General features: G+C 57.6%; 2 protein-coding genes across 2 annotated transcripts in view; one reads left to right on the forward strand and one right to left on the reverse strand.

Annotated features, from left to right (window-relative positions):
- Positions 1-440: 440 nt before the first annotated feature.
- AANAT (aralkylamine N-acetyltransferase) lies at positions 441-13,231 on the reverse strand. The gene is made up of 4 exons (XM_039716189.1): positions 13,123-13,231; positions 2,761-3,039; positions 1,825-1,979; positions 441-1,223 (listed from the first exon to the last, which is right to left on the reverse strand). Exons 2-4 carry the CDS (start codon positions 2,915-2,917, stop codon positions 918-920), a joined length of 618 nt encoding a protein of 205 aa, XP_039572123.1. The 5' UTR covers positions 2,918-3,039; positions 13,123-13,231; the 3' UTR covers positions 441-917.
- The window catches only part of UBE2O (ubiquitin conjugating enzyme E2 O), a 61,031-nt gene continuing 58,917 nt past the window's right edge, over positions 13,089-15,202 (forward strand). Inside the window, exon 1 of the mRNA XM_039716159.1 lies at positions 13,089-13,507. Within this exon, the coding sequence (XP_039572093.1) occupies positions 13,130-13,507 (378 nt within the window). The 5' untranslated portion in view covers positions 13,089-13,129. The remainder of the gene's footprint in view (positions 13,508-15,202) is intronic.

The raw sequence follows: 15,202 nt of genomic DNA on the forward strand, positions 1-15,202 counted from the left end.
CCCTGGGAGGAGACAGGGTTTGGAGGGTCTCAAGCAGAAGGAGAAGCCAAACATTTGGATCCATGGAACCTCCTGATCGTGCCTGAGGGCAGAGTCACCCCTGCCTTTATCCCACCCTTCACTGAATGACCTGGGGCTGGATTTGCCCCTTCTCCCCTGAGGCTGAGGAGCCCCCAGGGGTCCTGGATTGCTCCCCTCATGCAGCTGCTGCCCTCCCTCTGGCCATTGTGGTGATCATGATCAAAGCAGGGCAGGAACACACATGGGCTGTGTTAGAAAATCACCACCACGTCTTTATTTGCTGCTTTCCAACAACCTGAGTTGTTTGCAGAAGGCTTGTCCTGGGCTGGTTGTGGGTCTGGGACAGGGAGGACCAAATGGTTTGGGCTGGTTCCCTGGGGAGGCTCTGCAATGTGCAGCTGAGGGTGGCTGGGAAGGGGGCTGGAAGGATGGCTGTGGGCAGGGAGGTGGCTGCCATGGCCCTGCCTGGCCTGGGGGCTGCTCAGGGAGGGCTTGGCCATGGTGTGCTCCACTCGTGGTGGTGGTGATGGTGGGAGGGGTGCCAGGCTGGGGCACGTGTTTGCAGGGGCTCTGCTGGGTGTCTGAGCAAACCGTGGTGGGTGGAAGTGTCCCCACACCAGCAGAGCCCCCCAGCCATTCCCAGGGCAAAGCCTTTCCATCCCAGGGGGCTCATGGCCCTGCAGCCCACCCAGAGCTGCCAGCAGAGCCCAGGCAGCCGATGCTTCCAGCCGGACCTGGCAGGAATTCCTGCGCCCAGCCCCGCAGGGATGGGACGGGGCCAGGCTGGTGCAGCTGTCAGGCAGATGTGGCAGAGGGAGCAGCCACATCCAGAGCCAGCTGGGGACGACGGATCGCAGGGGATGCACAGGGGCTGCAGCCTCTCGTGCCCCGGGGCCTCAGCAGCCGCTGTTCCTGCGCATGAAGGCGTGTCCCCGCACGGCGTGCTGCATCTCCACGAAGGCCATGTCCCCCACGGTCACCTGGCAGGGCCCCAGCGCCTGGAAGCCGCACTTCTGGTAGAAGGGCACGAGGAAGGGCTGGCACATGAGCAGGGCGCGGCGGGCGCAGGGCAGGCAGCGCAGGTGCTGCAGGTAGCGCCACATCAGGATGGAGCCCTTGCCCTGCTGGCGCACGGTGCGGTGCACGGCCAGCACGTGGATGTGCACGGCCGAGCCCTGCGGCTTGTGCAGGGTCAGGGCTGCCTGCCAGGGGGGAAACAGGCCTTAGCAGGGCTAGAAAGTCCCATCCTGCTTCTTATTCCCCACCCCAAAGAAGCAGGGTCTGCATCCTACCCGCCCCGTTTGCCTCCCCCTCATCGCCTCCCCCCGTCATCCTCAGAGGGTTTTTAATTTTAAAATGAATGTTGAGGGGGATTTTTTACTTGGTATATTTTTCAACAGCGTCGTTTAAATTAGTTAATGAGAAAGTTTGTTTCTACCAGAGCAGCCCTGTAGCAGTTAGTCATGGGAGAAGATTTTGGGAGTAGCCTCAGGGTCCCAGAGAGCTTCTCCTGGTCCCCAGGCTCTGGCAGGGCTGGTGCCCTGATGGGCCACTCAAAGCCCTCCCCGGGAGGAGACAGTGAGGGTCTCAAGCAGAAGGAGAAGCCAAACATTTGGATCCATGGAACATCCTGATCCTGCCTGAGGGCAGAGTCACCCCTGCTTTTATCCCACCCTTCACTTGGGGCTGGATTTGCCCCTTCTCCCCTGAGGCTGAGGAGCCCCAAGGGGTCCTGGATTGCTCCCCTCATAGCAGCTGCTGCCCTCCCTGGTGGTGCACGAGGTGGGAAGGACTGGGTCATACCTGGCTGAGCCTCTCCTGGTCCCAGAGGGAGCCAATGATGAAAGCCACGAGCCGCCCTTCCTCAAACCAGCCGAGGGACAGCTCCGGGCACAGGTTCAGGAAGTGGCGGATCTCATCCAGGTGCAGGGGACAGTCCCCAGAAACCGATATAAAGGCTGGAGGGGGGCGGTGGTGAGCACAGGGAGACACAAAGCACACCCGACCCAGAAACACCCCCAGCACTGATGTAGGGAGGGGAAAGTGGGATGTGATGGGGAGAGATTGCATGTGTCCTGCTGCCTGCTGGGTCTAAACTCTGAGGGACACAGGGAGCAGTTCTGCCTCTCCAGAGGCAGCTCCCCATGGCCCAGTGACCAGCTCCTGACTCTGCTGATTCCAGAGCTACAGCAGCAGGTGCTGAATTGAGCCCACTGGATCCAGGGAGCAGTTCTGCCTCTCCAGAGGAGCTCCCCATGGCCCAGTGACCAGCTCGTGACTCTGCTGATTCCAGAGCTACAGCAGCAGGTGCTGAATTGAGCCCACCCTCGCAGCCCTCCCTGGCTGCCCCTCTGCTGGGAGAGGAGGGAGAAACGGGCTGGGTGAGTCTGAGCTATGGGGAAAGGTTGCCAGGGTGGCATCTCAAAGTGCCCCTGCGCAGGAGGAGGCAGAGCATGGTGTCCTTCCTCCCACCTCCCCTTTTCCTATCCTGCCTTTCACAGGGTTGTTTTGGGGTCCTACTCAGCATCCCCACCCCAGGGTGAGCTGGGGCCGTGGTTCTTCAGCTCATTAACCACAGATCCTCCTTAGGGAGCCCGTGGTGGCCACAGCCACTGCATCCCTCCCATGAGGGAATTCACCACTACAAGGAGCGCAGGAGACTGGAGACAGATGCTTCTGTGGGATCCAGAGGGATCCACAGATCCAGCTGATGGGATCCAGCTCCCCGGCTCCCCGTACCTTCGCGCTCGATCTCGAACACGCTGGCGGCGTCCCCGGGGCCGAGGCAGCGGAACTCGCTGGCGGGCAGCGTGTGCCGGCGCTGGCCCCCGGGCGAGCTGCGGGGCGACCGCAGGTGCACCGGCTTCAGGAAGGGCAGAGCGCTGAGTGCCGACATCCTCCTCCTCCTCTTCCTCTCCTCCTCCTCCCGCCGCTCCCTCGGTTCGGGGCCGCCCCTGCCGGCTCCCACGCTCTTTATTCCAGCCGAGCTCCTCCAGCACTGTTAGCCGGCAGGAGTATCTGTTGTTCACAGGAAGAATTAGGCTGCTTGTCCCCCTTTTCCTGTGGGTATTTGTTTGTATATGCAGCAAATGTCTGCCCACAGTGACACCAGCTGCTCTCGCTGTCAGCCAGGGGACGCAGGAGGCTGGCACGGAGCAAACCCCAGGGACAGAAGTACAGTGATGCAGGTGGTGGGACAGAACAGGAGAGGAGGCAGAGCTCTTAGAGCTGGAGCAGGTGGGGGGCTGAGCATCCTGCCCAACACTGCCCAGCCCATGGCAGCACCAGGCAGTGGCATGGGCAGGAGAGCCCTTGGGACAGGCAGGGTGGGATGTGCCTGCAGGAGGCCAAGAGCTGTAAAATAAGCATCTATTTCAGTGAAAGCTCCCTGTGATGCTCCGTTTTTTGTGGAACAGCTGTGCTGGAGTAGGAGGTCACAGGGACACACACCAGGCAGCCAGAGCCACCTCCTCCAGAGCACAAGCTGGCAGGATTTCCCCCCTTCTCTGACTCACTGAGCAGGTGAGTGACACAGCTTCACTTCTCTTGGCTTCTTAGGTCACGTCCACACCCTCAGAAGTGGGTCCCTGGCAGGGCTGAGCAGGTGACTGAGGCTGAAAGCCTTGCCTGTCCTCCCTGGTGAGGTGGCCTCAGGCTTTGCCCCCTGCCCCAGCAGCTTTGGGCAGCATCATCCCACCAGGCACAGCCCAGGCCAGGACACTCCACCTTCCACAGGCTCTCCCAAGAGGGTCACCAGCACCCGAGGGCATCTGGCAGCACCCATCCTGCACAGCCCAGACAAATCCCTTGACCTGGATCAGCGCCTGTAGCTTCAATCTGCCTTTCACGTGTGAGTGAACCGAGGCAATAAACCCAGAGAGAACCACAAACTAGTGAATAACTTCACTAAGCACACGCATCCTGCAGACAGAAATAGTGGGAATGGCTTTCAGAGCCACCCGTTCAACCACCCATCCAAACTCAGAGCAATATGTAAGCAATTTTCAGTGAAGCCAGAGCAAAGCCAGGTCATTTTTCATTATTGTTTCAGAGGTGCCGGCTTTCCCTGCTAATTATAGGCTTGCCTCCAGCTAATAGGATTTATGAAACAAAAGCATTACCAGCACAAACATTGCACAGGGCACAACTGGCGCAGGCTGGGAATTTTCCATCCTGAAATGCCAAGGGCTGGATGCTTGAAATGCCAGTGTTATCCAGCCTGAGGTGAGACAGGGTGGTCAGGATTTATTTTCAATGAATGGCTGCTTTGGCTGTGGGTGTGTATCTAAGGGATCAGATCCATCAGGGACAGAGGGTTTCCTTGGCAGGGGAATTATTTAGCATCCCCAGTGCTCATTCCAGCCACCAAGGACTGACTGAATTCATGCTGGGAATGGGTGGTTCATGTTCCTGCAGGAGGGAAGCAAAGCAGGGTGAGCTGGCAGGGAGAGTGGGGTGCTAGGGGAGTGGGTCTAGTGTTCATAGAGCTTATTATCAAACCTTCTGGAACTCCTCGTCCTACTAATTGGATTAGGGACTCTTCTGCATGAATAAATCCCAGAGTAGGCAAAAGAGTAAGCTCAGGATCAGGGGAAAATGCAGTGGTGGTTTGATCCTGGGGGTGCTGAGTGCCTGGGGTTGATCTGGGGGTGCTGCTGGACCAGGCTGGGATGGCTGTGCAGGGATGGCAGGGCAGAGAGAGCAGTTGAATATGACCTCAGGCAGGGCCAGCACTTCAGTTCCCATGGGAATAATGGAGCTGGATTGTGGAATCACAGGGTGGTTTGGGTTGGAAAGGACTGCTAAAGGTCATGCAGTTCACTCCCTGCAGGGAGAAGGGACACCTCCCACCAGCCCAGGTTCCTCAGGGGTGTTCAACAGCCACCATGCAGTGCTCACTGTCCAAGAGCAAGTCTTTATCCCAGAGCACATGGAGGCTGGAAACTACTGAGTCACAGGAAGTCTCTACAGGGACAGCCACAGAGCTCAAGGTTCAAAACCTGCCGTTTGAGTGGCTGCTCCAATCCCATTAGAGAAAACTGGGAAAGGGCAATCAGGTTCCTCCAGCTATTTTTAGGAATTACCTGAGACCCCAATCAGCAACACCCTGGAGCAGTAGGCAGGGAAGGGGAAAGGTTGCTCCTTGTTTGTTTTCCTTGTACTTTTTCCCCTCCAGCATGTTATTCCTGCCAACCCAGTTTATACAGCTGAAGGGCTGATATATTTGTGTTTGTTTTCTGGAAATGAACTTCTTGCTTTGCTTCTCAGCTCCCTGAAGAGTTGAAGTTCTTCTGGGGAGGGGGGGATACATAGAACCTGCAGAGCACAGAGGAACCAACAGTGCTCCCTAACCCTGGAGAAACCCACGAGCCCTGCACAGCCATGGGGGTACCACGGGAAGCATCAAACCTGCAGAAGTAAAGGAAACTCTGCCCAGGTCCCAGAATAAGTGAGAAACAGCAATGAAGAAAACTCTCTCTCCATAGCTCATCTGTCCTCTGATGCTCCAGCACAGCCTTCTGTATTTGTCCATGTCACTTATACCCCAGGCTGAATTTTGTGCTGTGACTCCTTGCCAGACCTGCCTGAGATGAGCCCACTGTGTCTGTGTGTCACAGCAGTGAACCAAGAGCTTGCTCTGTAAATTTTTCCTGCCATCACTTGTGTTTGTGCACCAGAAATCAGAGCATCCCTGTGGTACAGAGAGATGCTCACAGATAAATAAACAGGCAGGTGCACAGAGCCCCCCTGGCAATATCTTTTACTAAGTTATGAATTGTCTGCCTGGATTTGGAGCTGGATTTTTTTAATTAGTTGGCAGTACAGAGTTATTCACTCAGTCTTAAAGTCAAATACTCTGTATGGAAGAGCTCAGAGAACAGGGAGGGTTTCAGTGAGAAGAGTCCCTGCAGGATTTTGGAAGCACATGTTGAAAATATAGGGGTGAGACAGGAGCTGGGATGAGAGTCACACCCTTCCCTGTGCCAAAACCACTTCTCAGCAAGCCAGGCTCTGTACACCAACCTCCCACCCCTCCGGGGAAATCCCCCCTGTCCTGGGACACAGGAGCAAGCTGCACTGGCCATGGGACCAGGAGCTGTCCCCGAGGCTGCCAGTGCCCCTGGGATGGGGCAGGGATGTGGGTGCTGTGCCCCTGGGATGAGGCAGGAAGATGGGTGCTGTGCCCTGGGATGTGGGTGCTGTGCCCTGGGACGTGACAGGGATGTGGGTGCTGTGCCCAGGGATGGGGCAGGGATGTGGGTGCTTACCAGCCGGGACGCTGAGCTGCTCCCTGCCCTCCTGCCTCCAGGGGTGCCGTCTCAGTGCTGGCAGCAGAGGAGGATCTGGGCTTTTGCCTCCTCTCCTCCATCTGCTGCATCCTCCACAGCCCCTGCTTATATATATTTGTTATTTATGGAGCACGTGATGACATCCTAAGGAGTTTAGGACTCCGATGAAAGACAGGGAGAGGTGAGAGGCTTTAGGTGTCAGGCCAGCAAAGGGATCACTTCAGGCTCCTTTCTATTATTTTTTTTCTCCTTCCCCTGGTGTGAGTGGCTGCAGAGGGATAAAGCATTTAGCTGATTGCTCTGCTCTGCGGGCTGGGCAGGGAGAGCAGGGGACTCAGCCAGGAAAGGGGAGCACTGTCCTGTTCTGATCCTGACCTCTCCAACAGCACCAGGAGCCTGCCCAGAGTGGATGAGCTTTGTTTGGGGAAGGATGGGGAGGCCTCTGGTTGTGCCAGCCATGATCATGGCTTGGGCTTGAGCAGGGGGGAGTTTCTCAGCTGACTCCTTGTAGGATGGGGAGTCAGATCTAAGGTTTCTTGCCCAAGGAGCTTATTCCAAAAAGCAAGCACCTCTCCCCCATGCAGCCCTCTGTCCCTGGGAGCTGTTACATAAGAAACTGGACAGGCAGAACCAGCAATGTTTGTCCCCATCAGGACACGTGTAATAAAAGGGAGATTATCCCAGGCAGGAGCACGATGTTGGCATCATCATTATCATTGGGAACCAGATGCAGCCCTGAAAGAAGCCTGGAGCAGGAGGCAGAGCTGGCTTTGCTCCACTGGAGACATTTCCAGGGCAGCTCTGGACCTGCTTTAGCTTCCAGCCATGGGCAAAATGACCTGGAGCTACGCCCTTATCTCTCTCTTTTAAGCTTTTTCATTGAATCGAAACAGAAATATGACCCAGCAGCTTTTTGCTCTTCAGAAATGGCATTTTTTGGAGCAACTCCCAGCCATTAAAAGAGCCCAGCAGAGCAGAGGTTGGCCCGTGGCTGGAATAGTCAATCAGGGATGCCGCATTCCACAGCCTGTCTCTTCCTGCTCCCACACAGCTGCAGAGGGTCAACAGCTCCATTAAATCAGAGCCACAGCAGCGTGCCTAGATTTGCATATTTAGCAGCTCTCTCAGCATCTTCAAAGAGCCCCGAGCTGTCGCTGCGGGCTGGTCCCTGTGTCGCAGTACCCACTCAGGAAGGCAGCAATTATCTCCGGCTAGGATTTGCTGCGAGGGGCGACATGTGGGAGGCAGATGAATCACGGCTCGGCCCCCCCTCTGCCAGGGTTTGGGGATGGAGCCGTGCTGCCTCTCCGGCCCCATTATCCCGGTGCTGAAGGGATTAAGCTGCTTGTGGTGTCTGCAGCCCTGGCTTTGAGGCTGGCTCTGCCATCACGGGATTCAGATGGCATCGGGATCCTTGCCTGCGTGACGCCGTTGGAGAGGTTTCTCTCTCAGGCTCACGTAATTGCATAATTCCCAGCTGGGTGCTGTTTACATCCCTGTTCAGCACCTTCCTCTGGCTTGGACCCACGTTTCCAAGGGGGCGATGCTTTTTTCCTGCCAGTGACCTAACAGCAGGGCTCTGCATTTGGGCATTGCTGCAAGGTCAGCAGTGGGCTCTGATTTCCTCCTCCCTCACCTCCTTTTCCATCACTCGTGCTGGTGCTTGCTGTTGCTGTAAGTTCCCAGCAGGACGTGGCTCTTTGGACACGCTCACTATTCTCAGCTCTTGCCAGGTTGCCCACCTGCTGCTTCTGTCCCCCAGTGCTCCCTCTCGAGCCGCCAGGAGTGGTTTTAATTCTCCTGAGGAGCCAGCGTGCCTCCAGCCCTTCCTCTGGAGCAGGACATGGTGGTTTAGGAACCTGCCAGCTGCTGCTCTTTCAAAATAGCAATAGAGGGCTCCTGTGGAGGGTGGCCAGCCCCCAGCCCCACGCTCTGAACAGGCCCTGGAGGGCCTCTGTGCTCTGAAGTGTTTATATATGTATATCTGTAATATGAATAACATGCAAATATACATGTATACGTCTTTCCTCTGGCATATTCCCCTTGGCCCATCAGTGGTGAGGCTGATTCTCCCCACAGACACTCTCAGGGAGCTGGGGAAGGGATGAAGGAATGAAAGGATGTTACTCTTTTTTGGGTTCTCAGCAATGGTTAGAGGAACAGGCTTTGACCTGCAGTAGATAAGCACGTGCCTTTGCAGGCCTGGTGTATCTTGCTGCTCTTCTATCTTTGAGGAAGGAGAACAAACAAGTCTGGCGGATGGTTTCAGCCATGGCAACCTCAGCCAAAAGCAGGAGGTGGGTGCCAGGACCCAGCCAGGACCTCTTTAGTCCCCTCCCTGGAGCAGAGCACTGCTGCTGGTTAACCTCCTCTCCTCTCATGAGCTGGGGTTTGTAACTAGGTCACACACTCATGGCACAGTCCTTGGGGGAAGGTCAGGGGGGCTGCAGGAGCTCCTCTGGGAGCAGAGGGCTGGGCAGGGGGGAAGGAGCTCAGCAGTGGCAGCCCCAGAGCTCCAAGCAGTTTAGAGCCAGTGTGGCTTTGGGAAAAGAAGATTCCAGCCCCCTGACAATTGCTGGGGCATCCTGCTGCTTGCAGGATCTGTCCCGTCCCCAGCCCTAACCCTGGCACATGCTGCTGGCAGCCAGGGTGACCCCTGGACATGGCTGGGGACAACATGCCACCCACAGGGAAGAAAAATCCTGGAGGGCAAGGCTGAGCCTGGACCAAGGCCATTGGGGGAGTTCTGAGGTCTTGTTGTCAGTGAAAAGGGTGAGAGGCGGGAGAGGAGGAGGATCAGGCTCTCATCGGGTTGTTCATGTACAAGGTGATGCTGCTCTGAGGTTTTTTAGGAGAGCCAGCAGCGTTTGGTCGGGGCAGCACAGCCAGAGGGGGAAGGGCTGGGTGATCACGATTCCTGCAGGATCACAGCATGGCTTGAGGTGGAAGGGATTTCACAGACCATCTCCTTCCCTGCCCACCCAGCCTCCAGAGCTCTCTGGGATCACAGAGACAGGGATTGCCATGTGCTGCATCACATTCCTGTTCCCTGATGTTAACGGGGACACGGGGACTCCTGCTGAGCCGTTTGTCTGCGTGATGATGAAGATAAACGCCCAGCTCTCCCTGTGGGAGGGTCTGGAGCATTCCCTGTGACACGAGCTGCTCTGAAAGATTTTCCCGGAGGCACCAGCTCTTCCCAGCAGGAAAAGGAGGAGGACTCTGCCTCTGCGAAGCAGCAAAAGAGGGAAACACCGGGAGGACTGGCCAAGGAGGGGCTGCAGAGCTGGTGGAGCGCTCACCTGCGTCTGATATGGAATTACATCAGCTCAGAGGAGCTGCTGCCCCTGGGCAGCCGCTGCCACCGCTCCCCCCGCCGGCCCGGAGCCACCGGGAGGCGACAGCCCACGAGGTGGCACCAGAGCCCCGCCGCAGCCGGCACCGAGCGGGCCCCGCGGGCACCCCCGGCCGCGGGCACCCTCCGGGGATCCCCGGGGGACATCCCGGCACCCACTCCACTCCCTGCGGGCATCGCAGGGCCCGGCAGGCATCCCCAACACCCAGCAGACATCCTGGTACCCTGCTGGCATCCTTGGCACCTGCCATACCTCCTCGTACTCTGCTGGCATCCTTGGCACCTGCCATGCCTCCGTGTACCCTGCTGGCATCCTTGGCACCTGCCATACCTCCTTGTACCCTGTGGGTGCCTCCAGCACCCTGTGGGCACCCCAGCACCTGCCCCTTAAACCCTGAGCAAAGAGGCCCTGGGAGAGAGCCAAGGAGGAAGGACAGGGCTTGCTTTTCAGCAGTATCTCCACAGGGGGATAAGGAGTGTCCTGGGCATCCCAGCACCTGCTGGGCATCTTGGCACCCTCTGGGCATTCTGGCACCCTCTGGGCAGCAGAGCTCAGCAGGGGGACGCTGGTGATCTAACCTCAGTGCCATAAGGTGGTTAGATCACTGGGACAGCCTGGTTCCAGGGAGGATGTTCCCCTGCAGAGTAAAGGCCATCCCTTCCCAACACAGCAAGAACTGTCCCTGAACTGGGCAGGGAGGCTGCTTGGCAGGTGTGGCTTTGCACAAGTGCTGCGTGTTTTGCTGGGTGGTGTGGACTTGCAGAGATGCCTCAGTGGACATCTGAGTAGTGATGTTAAATAGGAGAGGCTCCTTTTGACACCCAGGCACTGCAAAATCTGCAGGCCCTCAATATTGTGACAGCCAAGGCCCTGGGCTGTTGTGTCCTAAAAAAAGCAATCAGTCCTCCTTCAGTGCCACTTCCTGATGGAAGCATGTCAGAGCTCCAGCAGGGATCAGAGTGCACAAACACACCCAGCTCGGCTGCTGCTAACGAGCAAACAGCCCTGACTTGTCCCCATTACAGAGCCCCTGCCGTGAGCCTGGCCAGGGGTATAATGTGATTGTTTTCGTGGCTATTTGTGGCTACCTGAACCCCCACCACTGCTCTTCAGGACATAATAGCCCTGAAGAGGGACGGTTTCCATCTCCACACATGATTGTGCCCATTACTGTATCTATATTTTATTAGTGGCTGTTGTAATGCACATTAAGGAGACGGTGAGGAGCATCACTGTGCTGGGTAAAGCTCTGCTTTGAAACCTCCAGAAGGCATGGCATCAGATTAAATGAAGCCAAAGGGCACTTCTGCCTTTCTCAAGGGCACAATTCTCCCTGGCTACAGAGGGAGAAGGGCTGGTACCTTGTCCTCAGCTCCAGTGGGCTGGATGAACGCCCTGGGGAGATGTGTCCTACTCCCCCCTCCAGCACAGTGATGGTCAGAGGGTGAAATCCTCGTGCTCTAGAATTCTGAACGCTGCCTATCAACCCTACAGCTTGTCCACAGAGGTCAGGGCATGTGGATGCAGGTCTGCATTCCCAGGAGCACAGCCCTGGAAACAGCTGTAAACCCCCAGTGGCACTGACTTGATATTTAACTGCCTTTCCCTGTGGGGCAGGCTGCTTTTAGCCACCCAATGGTCCCTTTTAGCTCTATTCTGTTTCTTATCCCTGGAGCTGAAGCCAAAAATGCTCCAGCAAGGAATCACATTAACTGATTAACACATTGACTGATCACTTTCTGATTAACGGGGTGCTCTGGGGAGTGATTAAATGCTGGGTGGAAGCTGGCTTGGCCTGGAAGCAGACAGGGGCTGGAGGGCTTCACTGCCTGCAGCTCCCTGATTTGGAGGCAGGGCAGGGGTAGTTTGTACCTCTCCATCCCTTGGAGCATCCTGCTGCCCTGCCACCCACACCCAGGGGAGGGAGGAGCTGGGCAGAGCTCCCAGTGCCCCCATCACCCCCACACTGCCTGCCCCAGCCTCTTCTCAGCTGCTTCCCAGGGCTTTAGGGCCGTTTGGAAGATTGGAAGATCCCAGTGTTGAGGAGAGGGCTCCAGAATTGAGGAGGTGAGCACAGGCAGAACTTTATCCTGGTTGATTTTCCTGAAAGGAGAACCTTGGGAGGTGGACTGAAGGCCAGTTGGTTGATCCAGCCGAGGCAGAGCAGTCTGGGAGGGAGAGGACAAGAGGGAAAACTGCTCTGCTGCTCCTGGGGTCTTTTTGGCAAGAGAACAAATTAGGCTGAGGATTTCAGGCATTTTCTTGATATTCAAGCCAGGGCTGCACAGGCAGGAAGGTCTAGGGAGAAAAGAGGCAGGGTGTGTTGTGGTAAAAGATAGGCAGTGAAGGCTATTTTGGATTCCTTTAGTCCTTTGCCTGCCAGAGCAGCAGGGCCTGCTCAAAAAAAACCACAAACTTTTCTGTTTACAAAATCTCTGCAGACAGAGGGGAAAAATCCTCAGAGTCAATGAAGCCAAATATTCTGCTCATTTGCACACCCTAATGAGGGCTTCTAGGAGCCATGAAAAGCAAGGCCAGGCTTTGATGTCAGCTGGAGAGCAGTGCCCGGTGCCAGGACGGACCCCAGCTGTGCCCAGGCAGAGGGGGCTGCAAACTGCACAGCCCCCATCTCCGGGGAGCAGGAGGGGCTGCAGGGCAGGGGCTGAGAGCTGGGGATGATGCAGAGCAGTGTCCCCGATCCCTGGGGACCAGGGACAATGCAGAGCAGTGTCCCCCATCTCTGGGGACCAGAGGGTGATGCAGAGCAGTGTCCCCCCCATTCCTGGGGACAATGCAATGCAGCCTCTCCCCCCAATCCCTGGGGTTCTTGGGATGATGCAGCAGAGCCCCCCATCCCCGGGGTCAGAGAATGATGCAGTGCAGCCCCCGCCATCCCTGGGGATGATGATGATGCAGTGCAGCCCCCCAAATCCCTGGGGATGATGATGATGCAGTGCAGCCCCCCCATCCCTGGGGATGCTGATGCAGTGCCCCCCATCCCCGGGGATGATGCAGAGCATCCCCACACCCCTGGGGCTCAGAGGAGGATGCAGCCCCCCCCATCCCTGGGGCCAGTGGCGCAGCACAGCCCCCAATCCCTGGGGGAGATGATGCAATCTCCCGTTCCCGGGGATCAGCGGGCGATGCAGCCCCCCCGCCCCGGGCCCGGTAACGCAGCGCAGCCCTCCCGGTCCTGGACCCGGTCCCGGTCTCGGTCCCGGTCCCGGTCTCGGTCTCGGTCTCGGTCTCGGTCTCGGTCTCGGTCTCGGTCCGGGTCCGGGTCCGGGTCCGGGTTCCGGTCTCGGTCCCGGTCCCGCCCCGGTCCCGTCCGCCCCTCCCCTATGGGCGTGTCCTGTGCCCGCCGTGGGCGTGTCCTCCCTGGCCCCGCCCCTGGGCCGTTACTTGCCGCCCCTCCCCTGCCCTCCCCCTCCTGCCGGCCGCGCGCTCCCGCTCACCGGCGCCATGGCGGACCAGCCCGAGGAGGGGGCCCCGGCAGCGCCGGCCCCGGCACCCCCGGCTCCCCCCGCCGCGCTGCCCCTCTCCGCCCCGCCGGGCGGCTCCCAGCGCCTCCTCTTCTCCCACGACCTGGTGTCGGGCCGCTACCGCGGCTCCGTGCGCTTCGGCCTGGTGCGCCTCATCCACGGCGAGGACTCGGAGGAGGACTCAGAGGAGGGCGGGCGCGGGGCCGGGGCCGGCGGCGCCGCCAGCTCGGGCGGCTCCGAGTCGGGCGGCCCCGGGGGCGGCGGCGGGGACGAGGGCCGCGCCAGCCCGCTGCGGCGGGGCTACGTGCGGGTGCAGTGGTACCCGGAGGGCATCAAGCAACACGTCAAGGAGACCAAGGTAAGCGGGCGGGGGGCGGCCTGCGCGGGGCCGGGCCCTCCCCGCGGGGCCGGCGCCGGTTGCAGGGCAGCGGCGCCGCCTTGGAGGCCTCCCCGGGCAGGCCCTGCCCGGCCTGCGGGGTCGGTGCGTTGGAGGCTCCCGAGGCGGAGGTTGCTGCCCGGTTTCCCCCGGGGCGGGGAAGGGGGGACGGCGTTCTGCAGAGTGTGAAATCCCGCTGCCTTCCCTTCATCGCGCTGCCCCGGGCAGCCCAGCGTGGATGCTGCCGCTGCCCTGCGCTGCTGGCAGGGCACGGCTGCTCTGCTGGGGCCGTGGGGCTTGCGGGCCTGTGAAGGTGATTTAAGCGAACTTCCAGACAGCTCTTACTTGCTGGAGTTGTAGGCCGGTGTCTCAGCCTTTATTGAACGGTGTCGTCACCGCCTGTTCCAGGGGAGTCAGCAGTCGAGCAGGGAAACCACCCCTGGATAAAGATTCCAGCAGGAAGGAAGCAAGCACGGTTTGGATCTGCCCTTGTTTACGTGAGCATTTACCCCTTGCTAATGAGTTACACATAAATCTGTGGTATCTTAATTATATCTGACGAGCAGTAAGGTGTAGGTCTGCCATGTAATATTCGCACTTCCCAAAGTTGGTGTGGCCTGGGGTTTTAGCCCAGGCTGACTGGCAGCTCGGAGACAAAAGCGGGCGAGGGGGGCACTGTAATGGAGCACAAAGGGGCTGCCAGGGATGGGCGTTGCACTGAGCAGCACGGGTGGCTGCTCTGTCCCTGCAGGCTCCCCCTGCTCCTCTGGGCACTGGGAGGCAGGAGGCTCCTGGAGAACCGTCTGCTTTGCTGTTCCAGAAACGGCCCCACACGCTGCAGGAGAGAGGGGAGACTGAGAGGAAGAAAGGTGTGTTGCAGTCTTAAAGGCATCGCTAGGATTGCCAGTGCTACAGAATGAGCTAAATTTAGGTGGTAGTGTCATTAGACACGTGACTGCTTGGAGATAAGGAAAACGAAAACAGGTATTCTGAGAAGATACTGCCACATGATGGATTTCTACCTTAAAAAAAAACCAAACCACCTCTTTTCTCTAGAAAAGCTTCAGTCACTGCAGCCTTCCACTAAAATCTTCATGTGTTATTGCAGCAAAAATTTGTCCCAAGTTGTGATTGGTTTTCAGCATCTAAACAAAGCCACCTCCATTTGGATGAGTAAACACGGATCTAGTTGGTGCTGTTGGGCTCCTAAATCCAGAAGTATTAGCTCTGACTTCAGTCACTTGGTAACTGCACCCATTGCAGTGTTAGAAAAAGCTGGACTGAGGAGGCTCAGAAATCAAAGACACTTATGTAAATAAACAGTCTGTCTGTTTTCCCTTTTAGTGCTGCTGCTCTGCTGTAGGTGCCTTTACCACTCGGGTAATGGACCCTGGGGAGAAGTTTCCTGAGTGCTAGAGAAATTTAGGTGTACTTGTATTGATTTTTTTTTTTTCTGGAAAGCTGCCCACTAACCAAATTGAGAGGCATTGTGTACAGTCTGCACTGCAGTTTGGGTTTGCTGAAAACAAACCTGACACCACTGGAAACATGCAGTGGGACTGATCATGGTTCTGTGGTTATAATTGGGTTTTTTAGCTGTTTGCTGACCCAGCCTCTTTTGGGTTCCAGTGATGTGTGAGAACCAGCCAGGTAAGCCTGACAAGCTTGTCCTTGTCT

The sequence above is a fragment of the Passer montanus genome, unplaced genomic scaffold (genome assembly GCF_014805655.1).
Source record: "Passer montanus isolate IOZ18808 unplaced genomic scaffold, ASM1480565v1 scaffold35, whole genome shotgun sequence".
In the NCBI taxonomy this organism is placed as follows: Eukaryota; Metazoa; Chordata; class Aves; order Passeriformes; family Passeridae; genus Passer; species Passer montanus.

What these genes read in the sequence shown, in the direction of transcription:
- AANAT (XM_039716189.1), bottom strand. Translation starts at nt 2,917, where the DNA reads ATGTCGGCACTCAGCGCTCTGCCCTTCCTGAAGCCGGTGCACCTGCGG. An exon ending in GTTCGAGATCGAGCGCGAAG is followed by an intron (nt 1,980 to 2,760) that starts GTACGGGGAGCC and finishes GCCCCCCTCCAG; the next exon opens with CCTTTATATCGGTTTCTGGG. An exon ending in ACCAGGAGAGGCTCAGCCAG is followed by an intron (nt 1,224 to 1,824) that starts GTATGACCCAGT and finishes CCCCCCTGGCAG; the next exon opens with GCAGCCCTGACCCTGCACAA.